General features: G+C 44.0%; 1 protein-coding gene across 1 annotated transcript; it reads right to left on the bottom strand.

Annotated features, from left to right (window-relative positions):
* On the bottom strand, positions 1 to 26,021 carry LOC107113244 (WSC domain-containing protein 1-like). Its single transcript, XM_015414543.1, has 5 exons — positions 25,484 to 26,021; positions 10,632 to 10,746; positions 8,475 to 8,659; positions 371 to 573; positions 1 to 231 (listed from the first exon to the last, which is right to left on the bottom strand). Exons 1-5 carry the CDS (start codon positions 25,902 to 25,904, stop codon positions 1 to 3), a joined length of 1,155 nt encoding a protein of 384 aa, XP_015270029.1. The 5' UTR covers positions 25,905 to 26,021.
* Between the last annotated feature and the right edge of the window lie 410 nt (positions 26,022 to 26,431).

Below are 26,431 nucleotides of genomic sequence, written 5' to 3'. Positions count from 1 at the left end.
TTACTGTTTTTTCCCTATGTTTTTATACTTGAATCTAGTTAAAATCTGGTAAGTACTTTTATTAGGTTTCTTCTTTTCTTTTTTAGCAGTTGCGCCTTTAGCTGATCTTTTTTGCTGTTCAGTGCTCTCTTCTTCTTTTTCTTCTGATTCAGTACTGACCTCTTCCTCTTCTTGCTCCTCATCCTTTTGAAGTCCCAGATCTTCTCCGTATTTCTCCAGAAAGAACTGAATCTTGAATATCGAATCTATGCATTGCCTTCTACTGTCAAAGGAGAAGAGTATTCCTTCTGGAACTAACCACCTATAGACGATTCCATTTTTTTTTAAGGAGATCTATCAAATTCGAGTAGGGGATCCTTCTCTCCCTTACTCTCCATGGGACTTCCTTCAACAAATTAATTTCCTCTCCTTGGATATTCACTTTTGTCTCATGTGCCGCTTTGAGGATATCTTCCTTCATCTCCTTCCGGTAGAACTTCACATGTACCTCCTTTGCATAAGCAGAGTTTCGTCTAAATATACCTTCAGTATTATTTTGTATCTCTTCTTTCATCCCTATCTGCAATTGATCAGCTATATTTTGGGCAAACTCATCCTTCAAATTTTTTTTCAATAGTTTCTGGGATATTTTGGCATCTTATTATCTTTGCCACTTTCTCCATTTCAAAATTTATTAAAGTATCCTCTATTCTTTCACTTTTTGCTTTTAATTCTAGAACTTCAAAGTCTATATCCTGTAGTTTCTCTTTAAATTTTTGTTGTTTGGAGGAAATTTTCATTATTTCTTGTTTATTTTCCATAATTTGTTTTTTGATTTCTTGCGTTTCTGCTGTAATTTGTGATGTAATTTGATGCTGGCTCAAACTGAAAATATGGAACTAATTCAAGAGTCACTTACTGGACAGGGAGAGGCTAAAGAGCCACAATAATATAATGTCAATAGTCAGATTTTGCAGTTCACACCTGGTAAGATAGGCCAAGTCCAAGGTGTTCCAGATGCAGATAAAGATAATGACAAACATAGATCTACTGTAACAAAATGTTGGTTTGTGGTCAGAATTATCACATGAGGAAGTATCCTATTGGGTAGAGAGGGGTCCCTCTCAAGTTCTGCGTCATTGTTGACCATTTTCAAATTCCAAGCAAGTGTACAAAAAGCAGTCCAGGTTTTGCACAAAAGCTCTTTGTTATTGTCGGGTAGCCCCACCATGGTGTTTTTGTCCTGACTGTGGAATTTGTAATGCTCTGCAGCTGCTTCTCGCTTCTGCCTCTTATCTAGCCATTGGCCTTGAGCACTCATCACTTTGGCGTGAAGCCTCTGTTGCCTCCCGATCACCTCTGAACAATTAAACAGTTCCCCACACTCCACATTAATTGCTTATTGGCTCATAGGGGTCAGGGGGTGTTGTATGAACCCACTATAATTACTATTGCCATTTTGTATTCCTCATTCCTGACTCAAAGAGTCTAAGTTGACTTCACCTTACTCTGACAAATAAAGCTGAACCTGGCCTGCAGTCACACGGAGCATTAGCCACGTTACAAAGACAGAAGATAGGCGGATTTTCCAGGCACGATCAAACCACAACATCTGGGAAGCGTAGAGCTCCCATGGCTAACCCGAGGCTTGTCGCCGAAGATGTGGTACTAGTTTCCGGAAACCGCAGGGCAAGGGTGGGCGACTGATCACATTTCCAGTGGTAGCTCGTGGCATCCAGCGCCTGCCCATGTCCCATCGCGAAAAGGTTTTTTCCCCCAAGTCTCCACAGGATGCGCACAAGCACCCAACGGCGCATGTCCACACTTTGGTTAGAAAAAACACAACCCCCGCCGCGCCACTTTGCCGCACCACAGGATTGATGTCTGATCGGCACCTCCCCCTGAACCATGGGACGTCGGCAGGACGTTTGATCTGGGGCAAACAGCCACGCCTCCCCCCTGCGATATCCAGCCCGTGTGACCGGGGCCCTGTTTAAGGACCTGCTGTTGATGCTGAGTTATTGAAGTACCTGACAGTTATTCAACAAAAGCAAATGGGGAAACATATAGCCATGAGTGGCTTGTATATTTTCCATCAAAAGGACGGGCTGCTTTGTTTGTAAACTCTTTCCAAACCTTGCATCTTTTCCCACAGCTTTAGCTACTGAAGGGTTTGATGACTGGCAAAACCCCCATCTTATCCAAACTCAGGAAAACTCAGAGAAGCATAGGAATGCCACGTTGTCCAACCTAACAAGGAAGCGAGGGCAAATATTAACTCCAAAGCTAGAGGAACAAATAAAAGCAGAACAGCAGTACAGGCGACATGTCATGGAGAGAATTATTGCTGTAATATGCGCTCTTGTAGAACTCCTCCATTCAGAGGAGACAATGAACACTTTGGATCTCCAAATAATGACAATTATCTTGGTCTTTTAGAACTAGTGGCAAAATTTGATCCATTTTTACTTGCTCATATCAGTCAGTATGGACATTTTGGATCAGGCAATCCCTCTTGTCAAAAACTATATGAGAGGAAATGATTCAACTCATGGCAAAAAAAAAGTTAAGGATGCAATTCTGGCTGATGTGAGAAAGGCTGGATATTTCAGCTTTTCAGTAGATTCCAATCCTGACATTTCACATACTGATCAGTTGACTTCAATTATCAGATATGTATCACCTGAAGATGGGTTGGTAACTGAGAGATTTTTAACTTTCCTTGAGCTAAAAGACCACTCAGGAGAAAGCATGGCTGATTTAGTGTTCAACTATTTCACTACTGAGCTTGAAATTGACTTTAGAAAATGCCGCGGACAGTCTTATGACAACGCTGCCAACATGGCTGGTAAGTACAATGGTATGCAGCAAAAAATTATCGGAAAAAAACAATTTGCAAGATTTATTCCATGTGCAGGTCACTCTTTAAATCTGATTGGCCATTCAGCTCTGGATTGCTGCCTTGATGCAGTGAACTGTTTTGGCATTATCAATGAAATGTATACCTTCTTTTCATCCTCCATAAAGAGATGGGCAGTTCTAAAATCATTTTTGCCACCTCAGTCTAAAGTGCCTAAATATTTTTCAGACACTAGGTGGGACGCACACGCAAAAGCCACAGAAGCTGTTTTGGAAAGTTACAGAGCTATCACTGATGCCCCCAGTCATTCGTACTCTGACGTTAATGGGAAGGGGGAGACAAGGCTTCAAGCTAACAATCTTTTGGGGAAAATGGAAGAACTGGAATTTGTGTTTATGCTGCATTTTTGGACCCGTGTGCTAGGTCATTTTCACAAGGTCAGCAAAGCCCTTCTGAAATCAGACCTCTTATTGAGTTCTTGTCCAAGTTTGTACAGTTCACTTCTGGATTTTTTAAAGGAAAATTAGAGAAGATTTTGATGAGCTTGTGAAACAAGCAAAAGCCACCTTGCCAAATGTTAACTACAAAACAAGGAGACAAAGAGTAAAGGAATGGCAAATAAATGACAGAAGTGCACCTGGTGCCTTAGATGCACTTTCTTCAAGAGATAAGTTTAGGATAAAATCCTTTATTCCTATATTAGATGCACTTGAAGCCAATTTAAAAAGAAGAAGTACTGTGTACAGTGATGTTGCACAATTGTTTTCCATTCTTGCTACTCTGACAGCATCTAAGCAAGAAATTCAGCAAGGTGTTGAACTATTGATGGAAGCATACCCAGAAGATATTGACCTGAAACTTATTGATGAACCTTTGCACTTTCACCTGTACATGAGACAAAGCCATAGGCTTACAGAAGAGCGCCTCTGTCATACAGACCTTTATCAAATTATACACAAGGAAAAAATTCAGATGGCCTTTCCTAATGTGGAAGCAATCTTGTGACTATTTCTTAGCTTTATGGTCACTAACTGCTCGGGAGAGAGGAGTTTTTCAAGACTCAAAAGAATTAAGCATGAATTAAGGGCCACGATGTCTCAAGAAAGGTTGTCCACACTGAGCATTCTGTACACTGAAAGTGACAAACTTAGACAAACAAATTTTGATGAAGTTTTGAATGATTTTGCGATGAGGAAGGCTAGAAAAAAAATTTTTAGTCTTACTGTTTTTGATGGTTGTAGTTTACTTCCAAATATGTATTTTAAAACTGATTGTTTAATGACAGCATAAAGTAGATTCCAAAAGTGCCACACTGTCAGGTAGTCATGACCATATTATTTACATTTCCCAGGCAATATATTTTGTAAACTCAAGGGTTGTTTTTTTTTAAGAATAACATTACAACTTCATTTTCCTAAAAACTTGATGCTTATTCCACAAAAGGTTTACAAAGTTCAGTTATTGCAAATGTTTTTCAGTGTTAATTTTAACAGTTATGCATTTTTTCAATCACTATAGTATTTAACAATAACATCTTATGTCCTTTAGAGGAGAAATTGTGAATATCAGAATTTTTAATACCCGTCATCATCCTTGGCTTCACTCAGTTTTGTTTCTAACACTCTTCCATTTTCTTCTAGTCGTGAGGGTGGGGGATTGGGAGGGGCCTCACAAGTGGAGTAGCCTTGGGCCTCTCTCCATCTAAATCTGGCCCTGCCAGCAGCTGCATGTGGAGAAGTGGGGAATCGAACCCAATTGTTCCAGATTAGAGTTCATGCTTCTAACACTACACCAAAAATACAAACCCCCCCCCCAAAAAAAACAACCTCAACTTCAAGGCAGGCCAACCAGCATGAACTTTCCATGAACGTTCAAGCAGTTCACGGGGGTTTGTGGCAGTTCATGAATGGATACATTTCCAGACAGACTGTCTCAATCTAAATGTTTAAAAAAAAAAACAAACGCGGGGGGGGGGGGGGGGGCAGAATGTGGAGAGCATGTAGAGGAGCATACAGAGGAAGTTCCCTGTGACTTAGATATCTGTAGCTTGCACAGGGAGTATGATATACACTCCCGCACCTCCTGAACCTGTGCCTGTCATTTCCACAGAAAGTGCTTTCCTGTGGGTACCTTTTTTGGGGGGGGGGGCATAACTTGGACCCCATAAATCCAATCCTCACCAAATTGGAGGGCAGGTAGAAGAGAGTCAGCCGAAGATCCCCTGTGAGTTTGGTGTCTCTAGCTTATTGTGGGGTGCATTCTACCACATCACAAACCTCATGAACTGAATTGATTCATTTGGTGGCTTAAAGTTCATGATGGTTCATGGTTTGCAAACTGGGCATCCAAACGTTGGGTATCAGTCCAGTAGAAGTGCTGGACTATACAAATCAGCTTCAGAGAGTCATACTCACCTTTGAAACTCCCATCTTTCCCTCCTTGATTTTGGCTCAGAAATCCAGCTTGAGACACAAGGGGATTTGTCCAACAAGGGTATTTAACAGTTCAGAAATTACCCCTCTTTTCCCATGCCTTCCTATAGCAAGCAAAAAGGTCCTCTGTCTCTCAGTAGAATGAGTGGATAAGATTCATCAAGATGTAATAGTTCTGGAAGAGGCTTCTGAATTAATAACCCTGGAAGAGGTATCAGACCACCTATTGTTAGAAGTGGGGGCTTCTCAACTGGACAATTCAGTAGAGACAGAATTAATAGGCTCTTTTGGAAGCCTCTCTCAAGTGGACCAGCTGAGTATTACTAACAGACTGGAAGAGTTAAGAAAGACACTGACAGAATCAATGGTTCCTCCACCATCACAGGACTTGCAGCTTTCCTCTTTTGTTAATGGGAATTCTACAACAACTGCTTTACCAGACTATCAGCCTTCATTACCAAACACACCTCTTTGAATCAGCTCAGCTTAGGCCCCAAAAGAAATTTAAACCAGAAAGACATAACTTTTTATCATAGGGGAACGAGACTGAAGAAATCAGAACTCTCCCCCCAAATAGGCTGCCTGAGAATAACGGATGTATTTTCCTAGACACGGGGGGGCATGACTAAATAAATCAGATACTCCAATATTCCAACATGCCCATGCCACGCCAACCAGCAATCAGGTTATTTCCATTACTGTTGTGGAACCTAAGGGGCCACCCTGATCCCACCCCCACCCCCAGCTCAGGGTAGATTTTTCATGATCCTCCATGTCATACTTACATTATACTGGGAGAAAAACTATTCCCTTAGTCTATTTATTTAAAATATTCATACCTTGTCTCTCCATATAAATATCTGCAAGGCAACTTAAGAAATAAGAATTCCAAAATAGTTTAAAAAGCTCATATATTTGTCAAAATTAGCCCCAGACTTTTAACCAGTGAATGCTAAGTGCTCCTTTCTATTCTTCACTGCATTTATTAGAAATTATTTAGTATTGAAATTTAACTACATGACACCAGGTCGAGGTGCGTATGTGTGTATGACTGAATCCCCCCACCCCCCCCACCCCTTCGGCTTATTCTATGACTCTCTGACCAAATAACAGAATCCACAGTTTAAAATGAGGGTTGTTTACACGAGAGGTTGAATATCCATGTCCTGGGCTAAATTCTGTGAATAAGATTAACCAGTATGGGTGAGTATTTTATTGAATTACTTTCTTAATTTATTTATACCCCCTCCCCTTTTCCACAAGGGGGACCCAAAGCAGCTGACCTCATTCTCCACTCCTCCATTTTACCCTCATATCCACTATGTGAAGTAGGGTTAGGCTGACTGTGTGTGACTAACCCCAAGTCACCCAGCAAGGCTCCATGGCTGCACAAGGATTTGAACCTGAGTCTTTCAGATCCTAGTCCACTCCTCTGACTGTGAGATCTCTGTTTGGTGTAGTAGTTAAGAGCGTGGACTCTAATCTGGGAGAACCAGGTTTGATTCCCCACTCCTCTGCATGCAATTGCTGGTGTGACCTTGGGTCAGTCACAAGTTCTTTCAGAGCTGTGCTCTCAAGAGCAGTTCTTGAAAGAGCTCTGTCAGCACCACCCACCTCACAGGGTGTCTGTTGTGGGGAGGGGAAGGGAAAGGAGATTGGACGCTGCTCTGAAACTCCTTCAGGTAGTGAAGGGCGGGGTATAAATCCAATCTCTTCTTCTCTTGTTATCTAGAGCTATCATCAACTGGCTCGAACTTTTGTGGTTCAGAGAGTTGCTGGCACTGTGCATACTTCTGTCAATGACTGTAGGAGCTGGGTCTGTCTGTTTGGAAATTAAATACTCCCCACATAGAATGACCTTGTATTGCATTTATTAGTAGGGTTGTGGTTTATAAGGTTGAGGGAGGGAGGTGGTAGGGATAATCAGTTAGAGTGTGTTGCTGTGGTTAGCCAGGGTTTGGGAGAGGTTCCACTGATCTTCTCGTCTGGATACTTAGCTGGGCCATTTATTGGGCCGATAAGACCTAACAGGGGAGGACATGCAGGAGCCAGGGATACAGTAATAGTGGGTGGGGGGGTATAGCAGTGGGACTAGGTGGGATTCCTTTAAATGGAATGGAAGAAGCCGAAGATATGGTAATGCTCAGACGTCTTCCCACCTATGTCCCATCCAGAGAAATGTTGGTTGTGGGCTAAGGAAAAATTCCCTTCTCTGATACTGGTGTTGTGCAATGCTCGGTCTATTAATAATAAGAGTGAAACGTAGACCTGCAGAGTGAAACGTAGACCTGGCTTGTGTGACTGAGACTTGGGTAAGGGAGGGCAAAACTGTCACCCTGAACCAACTTGCCCCACCCGGGATTTTGGTCCTCCACCAGTCCTGGACTAATGGGTGGGGGTGCGTGGCATTCCTTATCAAAGAATCTCTTCTTTAGGGCACATCCTGCATCAAAAATTGCCAGCATTGAATGTGTTGGCCTGGCATGGGATGCTGAGGAGAGTTTGGCTATCTGGCTGGGATACCAACCACCTAATGCACCAGCAGATGCTTTCTGATCCCATAGAACAGATTGGGAACTCTGTCATTGGCAGCCAGCAGTGCCTGTAAAGCTTTGGAGGGCCCCTATTGGTGCTTCCAAGGCTGGAGAATTCTGCCCCCATTGCTTTGACGTTTTATAAACACTTTAGTTGAGTGGAGACAGTCTGTCTGGAAATGTATCCATTCATGAACCAGCACAAATCACCATGAACAGCATGAAATTTCACGAAATGTTCATACCAGTCTCCCTGCCACGAAAACCATGAACCAGCCAAAATTCATCAAGAACTTTAGTTTGTGAGCTGGTCCATGTCCATTCCTTATGGAGAACTGTCCTTAGATTCTCACTCTGCCCCAAAGCTCACTGGACAGGTGTGGGCCATTCAGTTTCTCTCTGACCATCTCACAGAAGGTTGAGAGGATGATATGGAGGATGGGAGAACTATGTAGGCTGCCCCAAGGCCCTGGGATGAAGACTGGGATACAAAATGTGATTGACTGTGCCACCGGGCAAAGGAGTCCCCTTTACAAGCAGGTTCTGGATCCAGCATTCCAGGTATCCCCTCAATGGATGGATCATCTGTGTCACATCTCATGCGCCTGTAGTGGGGATCAGACATCCCACGCCCCATCCCTGTTTGAGGTGGAGCCATACATCACTCACGTTGTTTGGGTCTAGCCCGTGGTTCCTCCACCCGAAAAACCGAAAGCCTGTTCAGTCCGCCACAGATGGTTCCTTTTTCTCCTTTACATTCATTGTTGCACTCTTCCTGTTTTGCTACAGTCAAGGGTAACTTGTTTCCACAGTAGCATTCTGCTCCATACTCCAAACCAGCATAAGTATAAGCCCTATAAATTACCAAAAAAATAAAATAATAATCCTCAAAAATGATAAGAATCAGCAATTGTTAACACAGGATTTGGTTCAAATCAAGGATGCATTAGTCAATGTCCTCAGGACCATAAGGTGTGGGCTCCACTAAACTGTATTCTTTTGCTCTATATACCATTAACAGGAAAAGTCAGTGGTAGAGCACAGACTTTGCATAAGGAAGGTCCCAGATTTGAGGGCCTAAATACATGTCACAAAGTATCCAGGTCTGTTGCATGGACTTTCCATCACATTTGCAAGCTCCCACACTGGGAATGCAGTTCCCACACACGCAGGGGCCGATTTAGACCAGGGCTACAGTGCATATGTGGAAGGTAATGCTTATGCCTTCCGAAGCACCATGTTCCAATCCTGAAAAAAGCACCATTTGCCCTGCTGTGTGCCCCCCGCCGGGATATGTGGGTCCCCCAGAAGGGCACGTGGTGCCCACCCAGGCTGTTCCAGGACAGCAAAGGCACATGGGAGGGGAGATGTCTTTCCTGTCCAGTGTGTTTCCAATCCAAATTGGGCCCCTGTCCACCTGGTTCCTTGAGGCAGACCCAGACATGACCCAAGGACTTCGCAACTTGTAGTTAGATGTGCTGGTTATGGCACATCAGAAAGCGGGGGGGGGGGGGGGAGGTTTCTACCTAGTATCTTGGAGAGCTGCTATCTATCAGAGTAGAAAGTGAACAGTACAATGCCTGTAAAACAGAAAGAAGCAGTTTAAGGGAAAGGAAAATCCAAAAGACAGAGCTGACTAAGATGGAAACTACTGGGAAAAATGTAGACTGCTATGGTAGGGCTGTCAACTTCCTAAAGGAATAACAGAGGCTCATTGGGTTGTTATTTACTCGGTAGTGTTATTTACCTCTCTGCCATGAGAAGCTTCAACTGCCCATTTCTACCCATTAAGCCTCTATTCAAGGGACAGGACAATTTCCCCCCTCCAGGCCTGTTGGCAATCCTGGCTGGAGCAATTAATTACAACAATTCAGTTATCATTAACAACCAGATAAAGCATTCTGAAAGAACTTGAATAAATGTTTCAAAAATGATAATTTCATACACTCATGTTTGTACATTAATTCCTAATGGGCCATAAACCAGTAGCAGAATGCATACTTTCCCTGCACAAAGTTCAATCCCAGGCATCTTCACCTCAATGGGTCTCTGCCTAAGAGCTTCTGTTAGTCAAAGCAGACCCCGCTAAAGCTAGTCCGTATATAAAAAATGAATTAAGCGGTGGGATGTTCCATTCTCGTGCTTTTTAAATAATGTTCCACAATGATCAATTAGTCCAAAAATTGGTTGATAGTAGCCCTGTCCATATGCTACAGTGAGCACACACTCATACATCTCATTGTAAGAAAAAGCTCGTACATGTTCACTTCACAAATGAAACGGGGGAACAGTGCCTGGCTTAATGTGAGATCTGTATCACACGTTCAGCTGTACATACACTGATTGGAACATGGGAATTACTCAGCACAAGTATATAAAGAAAACCATGTGTGCGCACACTGTCCATGGATTATATAGGCATTCACTGTGATTCATGAACAGAGTTACAAAATTTAGAGAAAGAGTTCTATTTGTAGCGCTGCATACTTAAGAGCATTGGACTAAGACCTGGGTGATTACTCCTCAACCATGTAGCTTTCTGGGCCAGTCAAACACTCTCAGTCTACTCAACCTCACAGGGTTGTTGTAAAGATAAAAAGGGGGAGAATTAGTAGAGCTTTCTTACAAGAGGTTCTTAGAGGAAGGCTAAAATAAAGTCATAATAAATAAATAGCTGGATCAGTAGCATACCTCAAGATAGCATTGTATGTTTGTGGTACTTTAAAAATGAAATAAAATATACAAATATTAGCATAGCTACATGCATATCATGCACTTCTGATATAAGTGGGGCAGTAAATTTACAGAGAAAATAAAAGCTTTTACCTTTCAGCACAAGCTTCCTGGCAGTGAGAAACTGTCATTTTCCTCAAGTCATAAAACACAGCACCTTTCAAAGTCCTCTCTCTGGAATCGTCACTGAAGCATCCAATGTAAGTGCCTCGAGTACATGAAAACAACACGACAGTTAAGGAGAATCTTGTCAACAGAATCGTTTGAGTGTGAATCTAAGGCCCCTTTTTTTGAAAGGGAGGCCTGCTCTTTTGCTCCTCATCATGTTTGGTACAGAAGTTATCTAATAGAATATAGCAGCCAGTTCACACACTCCAATAATAGAATATAATCATAGAAGGGACCTCCAAGGTCATCTAGCCCAACCTCTTGCACAATGCAGGAAATTCACAAATAACTCTCTCTCACACACACACACAGTGACCCCTGCTCCATGCCCAGAAGATGGCAAAAAAAACCCCGATCCCTGGCCAAACTATCCTTCTTAAATTGTGGTGACCAAAACTGAACACAATAATCTAGGTGAAGTTAACCAGAGCAAAGGGATACCATCACTTCGTGTGATCTGGACACTCTACTTCCATTCGGGGCTTGGGGGTGGGGAGGTCCTGGAACTCTCAAGAGGGACAAGACACATAACTTTTAAACATTTTAAAAATAATTTTGTCGAAGAGTTTCCAGAACTCTGTTCTGGCATGTTCCCCTGTGTAATGTATCCAGTCCAGACAAGTCCAGAGACAAACACAGAGCTTCGCTTCAAGAGACAATGGACTATGCAGATCCTAGCCCACTCCAATCAGGGGGCTAGGTTCCTGGCCGAGAGCCTATGGGACTCTCGGCCACTGTAAATAACCTATAGGGAAGTAGGAGTGTGTTTTGGGTGGCGGTTTCTCGGGGGATATAAGCTGGTCTGCGAGCCGGCCAAAGTTGTCTTGTTCATGATCGAATAAAGTACGCTTTGCTGAAATCACTCTCCGTTTGCGTACTTTTCACCCGGGGGGGGGGAGCCCTGCTTCTGTTGATGCAACCCAAAAATCACATTTGCCTTTTTAGCTACCTCATCACACTGCAGACTCCTGTTCAGTGTATGGTCTACTAAGACCCCCCTAGATCCTTTTCACACATACTACTGCCAACACAATTCTCCCCAATTTTTCCTACCTAAATGCAGAACTTTACATTAAAATTCATTTTATTTGATTAACCCAGTTTTTCAGCCTCTCCAGATCATTCTGCATCCTCACTCTGTCTTCTACCATATTTGCTACCCCTCCCAATTTAGGATCATCTGCAAATTGAATAAGCATTCCCTCTATCCCTTCATCCAAATCATTGATAAAGACGTTGAACAAAACAGAGATCCCTGAGGCACTCCAATTATCACGCCTCTCCAAGAGGATGAGAAACAATTAGCTTTGGGTGTGATCTATTAACCAGCTACAGATCCACCTAACAGTGTTGTGGTTGTTAGCCATTCAGTCATGTTTGACTCCTGGCGATTCTATGGGCCAGCTCTCTCCACATTTTCTGGTCTTTTACTGGTTTTTTTTAGTTGTTCCATGCTCAGGCTGGTGTCAACTTCTATGATTTCTAGCCACCGTGTTCTTTGGTGGCCATCTACCATTAATAGGATCCAAACCACATTTTACCAACTTTGTCAACAAGACTATTATGTGGAACCTTATCGAAAGCCTTAGTGAAATCTTGTCAAAAGTGTTACTGAAATCCAGGTAGGCTATGTCTACAACATTCCCCTGATCCAGCAAGGTAGGAAATTTCTCAAAAATAGAGATAAGGTTAGTCTGACATGACTATTCTTGAGAAAACCATGCTGGCTCTTAGTAATCACAGCCATCCTTTCTCAAGGACTGACTTTTTGATTATTTGCTCTAAAACTTTTCCTGGTATAAACATCGAGCTGATGGGTTGGTAGTTACCCAGATTGTCCTGCCTCCAATCTTCTGGCACTTCATTTGTTCTCCAGTAATTCTCAAAAGTAATGGGAAGAGGTTCTCAGACCCAGCTGAGCTCTGAACAGGAGACAGAGCTGCTAGAGGGGTGAGTGTTTTTTTTACTTGCTTTCAGCAGAGGGGATTCAGCTGAGGATATTGTGTGGGAGGACTGTGTTTGGGAGTTTGTGAAAGTGATTAGAGTTGTTGCAGAGTCCTGGCTGTTTGAGAGAGGGAGAAAAAGGGGCATTGTGATTGACTGTAATTCAGTATTTAAGAAAGCACCTTGCCGGAGGCACGAACCAAAGGGTGAGCTAAAGGGCTCTTTGCCTGTGGCTCTTAGACTAGGGACTCTGTAAGAAGCCCAAGAAGAGCCAGAAAGCCAAGGCCCTAAGCTCTTTGTCTTCCCCGTAAGGTAAGTTGACTTAGACAAGAAAAACCACATAAATACAAAGGGTTTTAAAAGGGGGATTATATTTACTTATTTTAAAAGAATTATGAAGCCAGAATGCCAGCAGGGGGTTGTGGGATATCCAGTGTTTTGCATAGAGTGTCACATGTATGACTATCTGCCCACTGGGCAGAAGTCTTGGGTGTGTGCTCGGTGCAAGGAGCTCCTGGTTCTCAGGGAACGTGTGTGCTCCCTTGAGGCCAAGGTGGCTGACCTGGAGAAGCAGAGACAGTCAGCTAGGCGCACAGAAAAGACTCTCGGGGACTTGTTAGCTACGTCCCACTCTGGATCTGGCAGCCCCGCTGCTGTCAGGGAGCATGAGGGTCTAGGGGAAACAGGGCACCATGCTGAGGATAAGGGGAATGTGCCCTCAGAAGGGACCTCTTCCCCAGCTGGTGAGCGGCTCTCCTTTTGCACCAAGGAACCATCCCTGAGCAGGGTGGGAGGGGGGCTCTTGGTAGTGGGTGATTCGATCCTTAGGCAGGTAGACAGCTGGGTGGCGAACCCGCGTACTGACCGTATGGTGACTTGCCTGCCTGGTGCGAAGGTAGCGGACATTACGCGTGTTTTAGATAGGCTGGTAGATAGTGCTGGGGAGGAGCCAGTGGTCGTGGTGCATGTCGGCACCAACGATGTGGGGAAATGCAGTCGTGAGGTCCTGGAGGAGAAATTTAGGCTGCTGGGCAGGAAACTTAGGTCCAGGACCTCCAAGGTAGCCTTCTCAGAAGTGTTACCTGTTCCACGCGCAGGGCCGGAGAGACAGGCAGAGATCAGGAGTCTCAATGCGTGGATGAGACGATGGTGTAGGGGGGAAGGGTTCAGGTTTGTTAGGCACTGGGATACTTTTTGGAACAAGAGGGAGCTGTACAGGCGAGACGGTCTCCACTTGTCCCGAGAAGGAACCAGGCTGCTGGCACTTAAAATCAAAAAGGTGGCAGAGCAGCTTTTAAACTGAATATTGGGGGAAAGCCGACAGGAGATGAAAAGTCTCTGGTTCGGGTTGGCTCATCTGAGAGAGGTGAGGGGGTACCGGTTGCTTTTCTACAGGGAGGTGGATTGAAATTGTCCACAGAGGCCATGGCTGGTGACATGGACTGCCGGACAACGACTCGAGATAGCAAGAGGAAGGATGCAGGCTTAACTTGTAAGGGAAATTACAGCTGTTTCTATACAAATGCTAGAAGTGTCCGAGGTAAAATCGGGGAGTTGGAGTGCTTGGTGTCGGAGGGAAAAATAGACATTGTGGGTATTTCTGAAACTTGGTGGGATGAGGAAAATCAGTGGGACACAGTGATTCCCGGTTATATATTATATCGGAAGGATAGGGGGGGAAGGGTTGGAGGTGGGGTAGCTCTGTATGTCAGAGAGGGTATAAAGTCTAGAAAGATTGAGAGGCTAAGTGAATTGGATTCGCTTCTGGAAGTTCTATGGGTTGAAATAGGGGGGCCAAAAGGAAACTTAACACTGGGAGTTTGTTATCGCCCACCAGATCAAAAGATAGAGGAGGATTATAAAATGATGAATGCCTTAAAGATAGCAACTAGACAAAAACACTGTGTAATAATAGGTGATTTTAACTACCCACACATTGATTGGGTCAATATGTGTTCTAGTCGGGAAAAAGAGATTGAGTTTCTAGACACTCTAAATGACTGTGCTATGGAGCAGATGGTCACGGAACCTACCAGGGGAGAGGCGATCCTTGATTTGGTCCTAAGTAACACTCAAGACCTGGTGAGAGATGTAAAAGTGATTGCACCGCTTGGAAACAGTGATCATAATGTTGTTGAGTTCATCATTTGTACAAATAGAGAATTGGCCAAAAAGACTCACACAACCATTTTTAACTTTAAAAGGGGTAATTTCTCTGATATGAGGGGACACGTGGGGAGGAAACTGAAAGGAAAAGTAGAAAGGGTCAAAACAATTGGGGAAGCTTGGGATCTATTTAAAACTACGATCCTAGAAGCTCAAAAAATATATATTCCGCAGGTTAGGAAAGGCACAAACAGGTATAGGAAAAAGCCTGCATGGTTAACAAACAGAGTAATGGAGGCTGTAAAAAGTAAAAAGAATTCCTTTAAGCAGTGGAAAGCTAGTCACAGTGAGGCTGATAAAACGGAACACAGGCTATGGCAAATAAAATGCAAGTCTGAGGTCAGGCAGGCAAAAAGGGAATATGAGGAGCATATCGCAAAAAACGTAAAAACCAACAATAAAACTTTCTTCAAATACATTAGAAGCAGGAAACCAGCCAGGGAGGCAGTGGGGCCCTTGGACGACCAAGGGGTAAAAGGAGTATTGAAGGATGATAGGGAAATGGCTGAGAAGCTAAATGCATTTTTTGCCTCCGTCTTCACTGTGGAAGATGAGAAGTGCTTGCCCACTCCAGAACCACTGATTTCAGGAGGGGTGTTGAAAGACCTGAGTCAGATTGAGGTGACGAGAGAGGAGGTCCTAAAACTGATAGACAACTTAAAAACTGATAAATCACCAGGCCCAGATGGCATACATCCGAGAGTTCTGAAAGAACTCAAATATGAACTTGTGGGTCTCCTTACAAAAATATGTAATCTTTCCTTAAAATCTGTCTCCATTCCTGAAGACTGGAAGGTAGCTAATGTCACTCCCATCTTTAAAAAGGGTTCCAGAGAAGATCCGGGAAATTACAGGCCAGTCAGTCTGACATCGATACCGGGTAAATGGGTGGAAACCATTATTAAAGAAAGAATTAGTAGGCACATGGATGAACAAAACTTATTGAGGCAGACTCAGCATGGGTTCTGTAAGGGAAGATCTTGTCTCACTAACCTTTTAGTGTTCTTTGAGGGGGTGAACAAACATGTGGACAAGGGGGAATCCAATAGATATTGTTTACCTTGACTTCCAGAAAGCTTTTATTTATTTATTTATTTATTCATATTTATATCCCGCCCTCCCCAGGTGGGCTCAGGGCGGCTAACAAGGGCAGGACACAGCCATGCCAGAATAAAAGCATATAAAAACATAATAAACATTCAACATTAAAACCACTGTGCTCAATTCGTAACTGATGTCCTAATATGACTCCACAGTTACAGATGGTACTCCCAAAAAGTACGTGTCCAGTGACGATGGCCGAAGCTCTTCTACAATTTCCAACATCTTCCTTGGGCCTCGTTGAGATACCTTAACAGTGGTTGTATAATGGGGCGGCGGCTCCTACTCAAAGGCCTGGCTGAAGAGCTCCGTCTTGCAGGCCCTGCGGAACTGCATAAAGTCTCGCAGGGCCCCGATCTCCCCCGGGACCTCATTCCACCAGGTAGGAGCCGCCACCGAAAAAGCCCTGGCCCTGGTCGCAGCTAGTTTAATTTCCTTGGGCCCCGGGATGACTAAAAAGTTTTGGACCCCGGACCGTAGTGCTCTTGGGGGAACATGTGGGGCAAGGCGGTCCCTCAGGTAGGTTGGACCCTGGCCATAAAGGGCTTTATAGGTAAGAACCAGCACTTTGAAGCAGATCCAGTACGCTATCGGCAGCCAGTGCATCTCTTTCAGCGCAGGCTGGATATGGTCCCTCCAAGAAAGCCCATCAGCAGCCTGGCTGCAGCATTCTGCACCAGCTGCAGCTTCCAGATCTGCAACAAAGGCAGCCCCATGTAGAGAGCGTTGCAGTAGTCTAGCCTTGAGGTGACTGTCACGTGGGTCACTGTGGCCAGGTCTTCTCGGTCAAGGTAGGGGACCAACTGCCGCGCCAACCGAAGATGATAGAAGGCTGACTTGATAGTGGCTGCCACCTGGGCCTCCATTGTTAGAGAGGAGTCCAGAAGCACCCCCAAGCTCCTAACCCTAGACACTGGCACCAAAGGCACCTCGTCGAAGGTCGGGAGAGGGAGCCCTAACCCCGCACCGGTCCAACTCAGGCCCAGGATCTCTGTCTTCGCCGGGTTTAGTTTCAATCAGCTCAGCCAGAGCCAACAAACCACAGCCTCCAACGCCCGATGAAGGTCATCGGGACTCAGATAGAGCTGGGTGTCATCTGCATATTGATGGCACCCAAGCCCATAACTCCGGGCAATCTGGGAAAGGGGCGCATATAGATGTTAAATAGCATCGGGGACAACACCGCACCCTGCGGCACCCTGCAATCAAGGGGGTACCTATAGGATCGCTGGTCCCCGACCGCCACCCTTTGTCCCCGACCTTGTAGGAAAGAGGCAAACTATTGAAGGGCAAGCCCCTGAATCCCCACGTTGGTGAGGCGGTGGGACAGCAGCTGATGGTCGACCGTATCGAATGCAGCTGACAGATCTAACAACAGCAATGCCGCCACACCTCCTCGATCCAGATGCCTTCGGAGATCGTCAGTCAGGGCGACCGCCGTCTCAGTCCCATGGCCAGGGCGAAAACCGAACTGGAAGGGATCTAAGACTGAAGCGTCCTCCAGAAAGCTCTGTAGCTGCAACGCCACCGCCCTCTCAATAAGTTTGCCCAAATAGGGCAAATTGGACACCGGCCGATAGTTAGCCAATTCGGCTGGGTCCAAAGATGGTTTTTTAAAGAGAGGGCGGACCATCGCCTCCTTGAGCGCACTTGGGAACTGTCCCTCCAAAAGGGATTTGTTGATAATCTCCCGCAGTGTGCCTCGTAGCCCCTCGTGTCCCGCTTTAATGAGCCAGGAGGGGCACGGATCAAGGGCACATGTGGTTGGGCGCAATGTTCCCTCTAAGCTGTAGAGTCTTGTGAGCAAATATTCTACTTCATGAGCTACTGGCATTACAGTTGTGAGTGAGCAATTTGGCTACTGCATAAATTACTTTGCTCTGGAGCCATCCTTTCTGAGCTAAGACATAAATGTGTGAGCCGGAGGCGAAAAAACAGTGAGCTAGCTCACACTAACTCAGCTTAGAGGGAATACTGGTTGGGTGTACAGATACGAGCAGTCTGTCAACTTCGTCCAGAATGAGCGGACTGAAACACTCTAAACCCGGTGCCGAAGACATGCAAGGGGCCTCAAATTCGCTTGGCGAAGCGCCAAGACTTTTGAAAAAGTTCCTCATCAAAGGCTCCTAAGTAAGCTCAAAAATCATGGAATAAAAGGACAAGTCCTTCTATGGATCAAAAACTGGCTAATTAATAGAAAACAGAGAGTGAGTATAAATGGGCAATTTTCTCAGTGGAGGGTGGTAAGCAGTGGGGTACCGCAGGGCTCAGTACTTGGTCCAATGCTTTTTAACTTGTTCATTAATGATTTGGAGTTGGGAGTAAGCAGTGAAGTGGCTAAATTTGTGGATGATACGAAGTTGTTCCGGGTGGTGAAAACCAGTGAGGATTGTGAGGCACTCCAAAGGGATCTGTCAAGGATGGGCAAGTGGGTGTCAACATGGCAAATGGGGTTCAATGTGGCCAAGTGCAAGGTGATGCATATTGGAGCCAAAAATCCTAAATATAAATACACGTTGATGGGGTCTGAACTGGCAGAGACTGATCAAGAGAGAGATCTTGGAGTTGTAGTAGATAACTCACTGAAAATGTCGAGACAGTGTGTGACTGCAATAAAGAAGGCCAATGCTATGCTGGGGATTATTAGGAAGGGTATTGAAAACAGATCAGCCAATATCATAATGCCCCTGTATAAATCAATGATGCAACCTCATTTGGAATACTGTGTACTGTTCTGGTCACCACACCCGAAAAAGGATATTATAGCATTGGGAAAAGTGCAGAAAAGAGCAACTAGATTGATAAAAGGGTTGGAACACTTACCCTATGAAGAAAGGTTAAAGTGCTTGGGGCACTTTAGCTTGGAGAAACAATGGCTGAGGGGTGACCATGATCAAGGTTTATAAGATTATGCATGGGATAAAGCAGGTAGAGAAAGAAGTACTTTTCTCTCTTTCTCACAATATAAGAACTTGTGGGCACTCAATGAAATTGCTGAGTGGTCGGGTTAGAACGGATAAAAGGAAGTACTTCTTCACCCAAAGAGTGTTTAACACATGGAATTCACTGCCACAGGAAGTGGTGGCGGCTACAAGCATGGACGGCTTCAAAAGGGAATTAGATAAGCATATGGAGCAGAGGTCCATCAGTGGCTCTTAGCCACAAGATATAGATAGGAACTCTCGGTGTGGGGCAAGGGATGCTCTGTATTCTTGGTGCTCGGGGGGGCAACGGTGGGAGGGCTTCTAGTGTCCTGGCCCCACTGCTGGACCTCCTGATGGCACCTGGTATTTCTGGCCACTGTGTGACACAGAGTTTTGGACTGGATGGGCCTTTGGCCTGATTCAACATTGGCGTCTCTTATGTTCTTATGTTCAGAAATTACATCCACAAGTTCTTTTAGTACTCTTGGGTGCAATTCATCTGGACCTGAGTTTCAATTAAAGGAACTAGGTGTTTATGCACTACCGCATGCCGATCCTAGGCTGCAACTGATTCTCTTTCTCTCCTTTTGCTGGTAACTTTGTTACAGCTTATAGTAAATTATGTGCACATAACAATCATCGTAGTGGCAAAACCAGGCCACTCACGGACAAGGCAAAAGACAACACACTTGGAAGATTCCCAGGGAGAGGGGAACATTGGCCTCTTTAAGGCCCAGAGTGCTCATAAAGTTCTGGGGTTGGATCCTGTGCAAACTTTTGGCTTTCACTAGAGCCCTTGGCCTATCAGAAACACAAGAAAAGGACAACAGTAACCCCTTGTGTGAAGTAATACTTATTGCAGAACTCCTTACATTTTTACTTTCACAAGATTGCACAAAATTGTGTGCAACCAATTTCTGGTCACTATAATCCACCTCAGGGGTCCCCACCGTGGCGCCTGCCAACACCTGTCCTGGCACTCATCAAACGTTAGAAAGTGGGCATAGCCAGGTGGGGCTGTCACCCAGCAGGGATTTTGCCACTGAAGGTCAAAGTGGCTGTGTGGTCGTTTTTTAAAGTTGATGCAGCAGCAGATGCTACCACAGCACAAGTATCTTCACTTTTATGGCATGACTTAAGGTCAGCTGTGTGTGTGTGTGCAAGAAAATATTTTAAAGCAACATGTTAATTTTAAAAGGCATCCTGTTAAGCAGGGCTTCTGCCTGAAATGCTGAGGACTTACGATGAGAGTTCTGCATGGCCACGCTCCCCGACAGGATGTGGTTGGCTCTGCCTCTTGTGGCAGCCATTTTGTGAATGTGCCCACCACACTGCTTCAGAATTCCACAGGTGCGAAAAGTCTTGGGACCCCCAATCTATAGGGAGGAAAGCTCTAGGCATTGCACTAAATCCTGCACTGCCCATTTATTTTTTCCCATAGAGAGGTTGGAGAAATTCTAAAGAGTTGCTACCATCAACACCATTTCCTGCCGCCCTGCTCCGCCAATGACTGAGTGCTGAGCAGGGCGCTGGGTTAGGGTTTCCAGCCTACAGGTGGGGCCTGGAGACGGCCCAGGATTACAAACCAGCTTCAGACTACTGAGATCTGTTCCCCTGGCGAAAGGGGCTCTTTTGGAAGGTGGACTCTCTATGATGTTATAATCTGCTGAGGTCCTCCCCCCCAAAAAAAAACCCTGCCCTCCCCGGCCCTCCCCAGGCACCCCCCCCCAAGTCTCTAGTGACTTCCCAACTTGGAGTCGGCAACTCTATGCTGGAGGGAGATTGCTGCCCACGGACAAGCACGGCTGCCAACCTCCAGGTGACACCTGGACTTCTCCCACGATTTCAATTGATCTACAGACAATGGAGTTCAGTTCCCCTGGAGAAAATGGCAGCTTCAGAGAGTAGACTCTCTGGCGTTATACCCTGCTGAGGTCCTCCCCTCCTCAGACCCTCCCCAGGCTCTACCCCCCAAAAGGTATTTCCCAACCCAGATTTGGCAACCCTACTGACCAGGGGCAAATGGGAAGTTTAGTGTCAGTATATGTTCAGTTTTAAAGGGAAGGGGCCCCTGCTCAGTGGTAGAGCATATGCTTGGCATCCAGAAGGGCCCAGGCTTAATCCTTGGCACCTCCAGCTCAAGGATGTTTGGTAGAGGCGGTTGGCAAAGATCATACTCTGTCAGAGATGCCTGAGAGTCTCCGGGCAGCATTGTGGACAACTAGATGGTTTAATGCTCTGACTTGCTGAAAAGCATCTTAATATGTTCCCATAGCCTCTGAGAGGGGTGATCACAAAAGCTGTGTCCCCTCAATTAACTGGTTGGCGCCAACCAATTCTGTCTTTTCTCAGTGGTCTTTTCTCAGTGGTTCCTCTGCCCCAATGCTTTGTTTTACATACAGAAATACTGCAGCAGTGCAACCAATATAAATACAAATAATTGTATGAACACTACAGAATACATACAAGTTGTCATGAAGAAGGACGAACTTCCCCGGAATAACCGTTTCGTTTCGATATTTCTTTTTCATACAAATATCAGTTCTGCTTCCACTTATTCATTCACCTTCCAAAAGGATATCTCTAATTCCCAGCAACTTCGGAGTAACTTATAACCGGCACATAGCCTATGTATCAAATCGGGCCGGTTATAAGTTATTCCAAAGTTGCTGGGAATTAGAGATATCCTTTTGGAAGGTGAATGAATAAGCGGAAGCAGAACTGATATTTGTATGAAAAAGAAATATCGAAACGAAACGGTTACTTCGGGGAAGTTCGTCCTTCTTCATGACAACTTGTATGTTCTTCTCATGATGCCTAGATTGAGAAAAAAAGAATGAGATTAAACATCATGGAGTGATTATTCTGTAGTGTTCATACAATTATTTGTATTTATATTGGTTGCACTGTTGCAGTATTTCTGTATGTAATACGATTGCCATACCGCTACCCCTCTGTGTCTGCCAATGCTTTGTTTGACAGAGAAGAAATTTATGGAGGATGTCAACTGACTGTTTTTAAAGATATGATGCTGTTATTTTAGGACCTCATCTTGTTTTATTGCTGGTTATCTATTACATTATATTTTATATTGCATAGTTTTGCAGTGCTTTGATCATTCATAGCTATTTTGCTGATGGTTTTATTTTTGCTTGTCAAGGTCTCTCAGCTTCTTATTTAAAATAGTTTATGTCTGTTGATATTTTAAATTATTTCCATTGTTGCTACAGATTAACATTGTTTTAAAAATCTTGAGCTAGGATTATGTTAAATTTGGTTAATTGTAATATTTTCTTCTGAATGTTTTAATTGAATGTTCAGGCAGTATGGATATTTTATGGCACTGTGAATATTTTTAAATAAAACGTTATTGTTGTTGTTGAATGTTTTATTATTATTGTTGTTGCCATCATCATTATTAATTGTAAGAGTCATATTTCTGACATGTAGATGGTGTTCTGCAATTTGAGATGTAGCCAAGTTCTTGAGAACTGCAGAGATATCATCGCAGGATTCTTGCATTTCCAGGCAACGCTGTCTTCTGGAGCTGAGCGGGTGTTATTTGCTCAGTGCCCAGAATGTCCAGGTGTTCCTTGAAACTTCAAGGGCTCCCGTGACAACTGGCACCATGGTCACCTTCTTCTCCCAGAGGCACTCTAACTCTGTTTGTAGGTCTTAATATTTTGTATTCGTCTCCTTAGTCTTCTATTCTGCTTTCTCCTGGGATTGCAGTGTAAATGATCCAAACCCTATTTCTCATTTTTTCTACAATTATGATATCAAAGGTGCTATGCGCCAGGTGTTTATCTGTTTGTAATCAGAAGTCCCAAAGAACCTTTGTTCCATCATTCTCCATGATGTTGTCTGGCTTATGTTCCCATGAATTTCTGGCTGATGGGAAGCCATATTTGTTGCAAAGCTTCCACTGAACATACCTTCAGCACTATTGTGACATTCTTTTCTCTTTTTTTAACTAATTTTTATTTTTTATATACCAGAAAACAAAAACAAACATACAAAAATACACATATGGGAAATTCTCTTTACATCATTTTGATCTGGTTAATGACCTCATAGGCTGAGTTCAGACTGGCAGTTTGCCCCGATATAGGCGCGTGTGAGGAACGTTTCACAAGTGGATTAAAGGGGCCGTTCACACAGGCAAATCTGTCCAGCGTTCCCCACCCGTACTCAACCCATCTTGTAGCGCTTGCCTCCCTGGTTTAAAAGATACCTGGTGAAAGTGGTAGCAAACCCTGGAGAGCCCATTTATCCACTTCATTCCACTTCCCAGAAGTGTGAACGTTAACTGCTAAAAGCCGGGAACAGCCTGCATTAATAATGTGTGCCGGCTGTTTACGCTGCCTAACCTCCTAGCTTCATTCTGGCACCAGGAAGGTGCAGGTGATTGCCTTGAAGAGGGGGTAGTGTTGTGGCCAGATGTGCCTATGGCCCACAGCGGCCGGATCCTGTCCTATTAGCCGCTGCACCTAGGCACCCATGCGCCTAGGCGTCTGCTGCGAGGAAAAAGGCACTTACAGCTGCACCTCCGGGCCAACAGTGTGAACACTCCCTCAAGCCTCCTCCCAGTATGCTCCCACATCAGTCCGCGCAGTGTAACCAGGAAAACCTGGAACAATTGGTTCCGGCTCTTTTCTGCAACAACTCCCTCCCGCTTCAAACTGCCAGTCTGAACTCGGCCATACAGTATCTGAATAAATTCATTACTTTTTTTACTTTTTATAGTTTACTTATATACCTTTTGCTTATAATTAAGAATATAGCTTTAATTTCCTTTTGTTTCAGTTAGATGTCCGAAAATTTTATATATTGTACTCTTCTGTCCACTTATAAAATCTTGACTGCACTATCGTGACATTCTTTATAGTCATTTTTACTGCAAGCACTGACCATGTGGTCAACTGCTCTATCCTTTGTCTTGCAACCTTGACATTTGCTGTCATCACTGGTCTTCTGAATCTTGGGTTTCATACTTTTCATTTCCAGTGTCTGCACTTGTGCAGCTAGAATGAGTCCTTCCGTTTCTTTCTTCAAGTACCCATTTTGGAGCCACTTCCAGGTGCTTTTGTTAGCAAATTTATTAGCTATATCTTTAAAATATTGCCCACACGAGTGCTTTTCCTTCCAGTTGTCAAAGTGAGTTTTGATTGCTATCTTTTTGTGATCTCATTTGGTTTTGTAATGTGAAATAAGTCTGCCTAGTATACTTCAACTAGAAGCTTATTTTTGTTTTTCTTAGTGTAGTCATCCAGTGCTTGTTTTTCTTCTTTAACTTGTTGTTTAACTTTCAGGAGACCTCTTCCACCTAATTTTCTTGGTAAGTAAAGACAACCAACATCTCTTCTAGGGTGTAGGGGGTGATGCATTGTCTTTATTAATCTTAGAACTGGGACTGCTTCTGTGTTCCAAGTTATTTGTAGTTTTCTTCAACACCAAGTGTTTTGATGGCTTTCCTCTATTCAACGCTAATGCTGCACATTTGTCCATTGCTATATTTTTGCTGAATATTCACACTGTATTTAGTAAAGAATCAGTCTCTGATGATGACTCTCTATACATTTTCAAGTCATCCATAGACAATAAGTGTGAAATCTTTGGGCCTGTCTTCTAAAGCTGGTTATTATCATCATCATCATAATCACTATTGCTGCTACACAAATATATAATATTTTTAAAAGACAGAAATGATTATGACACAAAGCCTTATAGTTCTCCAATACTAGTTTTCTGCCAGTTTAAACTGTCCTCTGGAAGGAGAGCAATACCGTTTCTTACTGTAGGCCCACACACTCGCACCTAGGACTATTCCCTGGGGGGGGGGGTTCTGGAGATTTTAGGGAGGCCCAGTGCACTGAAGAGGAAGGGGAGCGGAAAATTTTTATAACACAACCAGAGTTTATTTCACAAAACTTTGGATCCAACCCTATGGAAATCGACATATTCTCTATAAAGTTATTTAATTTTCTGATATAAGAAGATAATTTCACAATTTGTTTAGTTTGTGTGAACATGCAACTACTGGAAACAGTTGATTTATTACCGGTTTGGATTTTCCCCCAATCTTAAATTTGGCTGTTGCCACGACACTTAATATTGCTTTCATAGCTGATCTTTCAGTAACCCATTTGCAATAACTGATTTAAATGACTGCTGAAAAGGAGGATTTATGCTACAAAATGTTTGCAAAATATACCTCCCCACTGGTTTTGGTTCTGCACAAAAGCCAAGTCAATTCTTATGATCATAACCCAGCTTTCCAACTTAGCTCACATGACCTCACACTTTGATGTCCTTTCAGTTATAAAATTATAAAACAGAGTAGCACACAAGCAAGAGAACAGCTCAAGCAACTATTGATTAAATAATGTAAAGTCAGGAGTAGTGAAATAATCCAATTATTTTAACAAGTTTTAACATGGCACATAAAAGAAGTGATATCCATATACATCTGGGGGAGATTCCCATAAATGAGGAATCATCACCAAAAAAGAATATCTCTCCACGTGGTTTCTGAAATTGGGGGAAACCCAGAGAAGGTCCCTAAAGCACATTTGCCCCCCATTTGATCATTTGTGCTCCATTTTCCCTCCTCCCACTGGAAACTCAGAAAAACCCCCTTACCTCTGCTTTCAGACGCTGGTTTCCCTACTTTCACTCCTGTAGCCTGCATCGGCTCTTGTTCATTTATGAACCTGAGAAACCACCTCCTTCGTAACTGTCTCAGTTCAGAATTGCGAGACATCAACCACCGTGGACCGTACTTATGGTCTGGTGTTGGCCCTTGGAGCTGCTCCATGTTCACCAGGAGGCTTAAATGAGTCTGTTGTGGTGGTCTGCTGTCTGTGTTCCCAGCACTGAGCATGACATCTGATACAGGCAGGGGCTGGTTTCCAGAAGTCACACGAGAACTTTGTTGGAGCACCAAGCGAGAGCGCTGCAGTAGCAAAAGGCTGCCAGCCATCAGGTAAGCCACTGTGAGGAAAAAAAGCAGACACTGGGTCCTACGAAGAAACTTCTGTGGTCTGAAGAAAGGTTTGGCCATGCCCCTACTGAGAAATGGGGCTGTTTCACACCTTTGGAATGGCCTTGAAACCTCTTGCTATGTCCTCCCATCGGTTCATCTCATTATCTTAGAACTTTCACTCTCTCAAAAACATTTTCTTCCACAGTCATAATCAGGAACATATCCATTGTCCTCTGTTTCCAGAAAGTTCTGGGACTTCAGAAGGCCCATAGTTGTGCCGCTGAACATTGCAGGCATCTTCTTCAGCACAGCCTGTTGCATTTCATCCACCAAAGGCCCTCAATCTGCAATATTAGAGCCAAAATCGGTTGAATTCCAGTGAACAATCATTTGTTATCATGACACATTTGTCTCTCCTTAGCTGAATGCCCCTCCATCTGTTGTTTATCATTCTACATTTTAAAGACAAAAATCCTAAGAGAATGGGGGGAAATCACAGATCTTCAGCTGTGTAGGCTCTCCCTCATCACTCCTTTTATTTTAGCTCAAAAAGAAGATTCTCACTGAGAATGTACTGGAAACACACAAAGCACTCTTGGCTGCCA

The sequence above is a fragment of the Gekko japonicus genome, unplaced genomic scaffold (genome assembly GCF_001447785.1).
Source record: "Gekko japonicus isolate JY-2015 unplaced genomic scaffold, Gekko_japonicus_V1.1 scaffold545, whole genome shotgun sequence".
In the NCBI taxonomy this organism is placed as follows: Eukaryota; Metazoa; Chordata; class Lepidosauria; order Squamata; family Gekkonidae; genus Gekko; species Gekko japonicus.
Note: the sequence above shows the minus strand (reverse complement) of the source record. Positions and strands in the feature narration are given on the sequence as shown.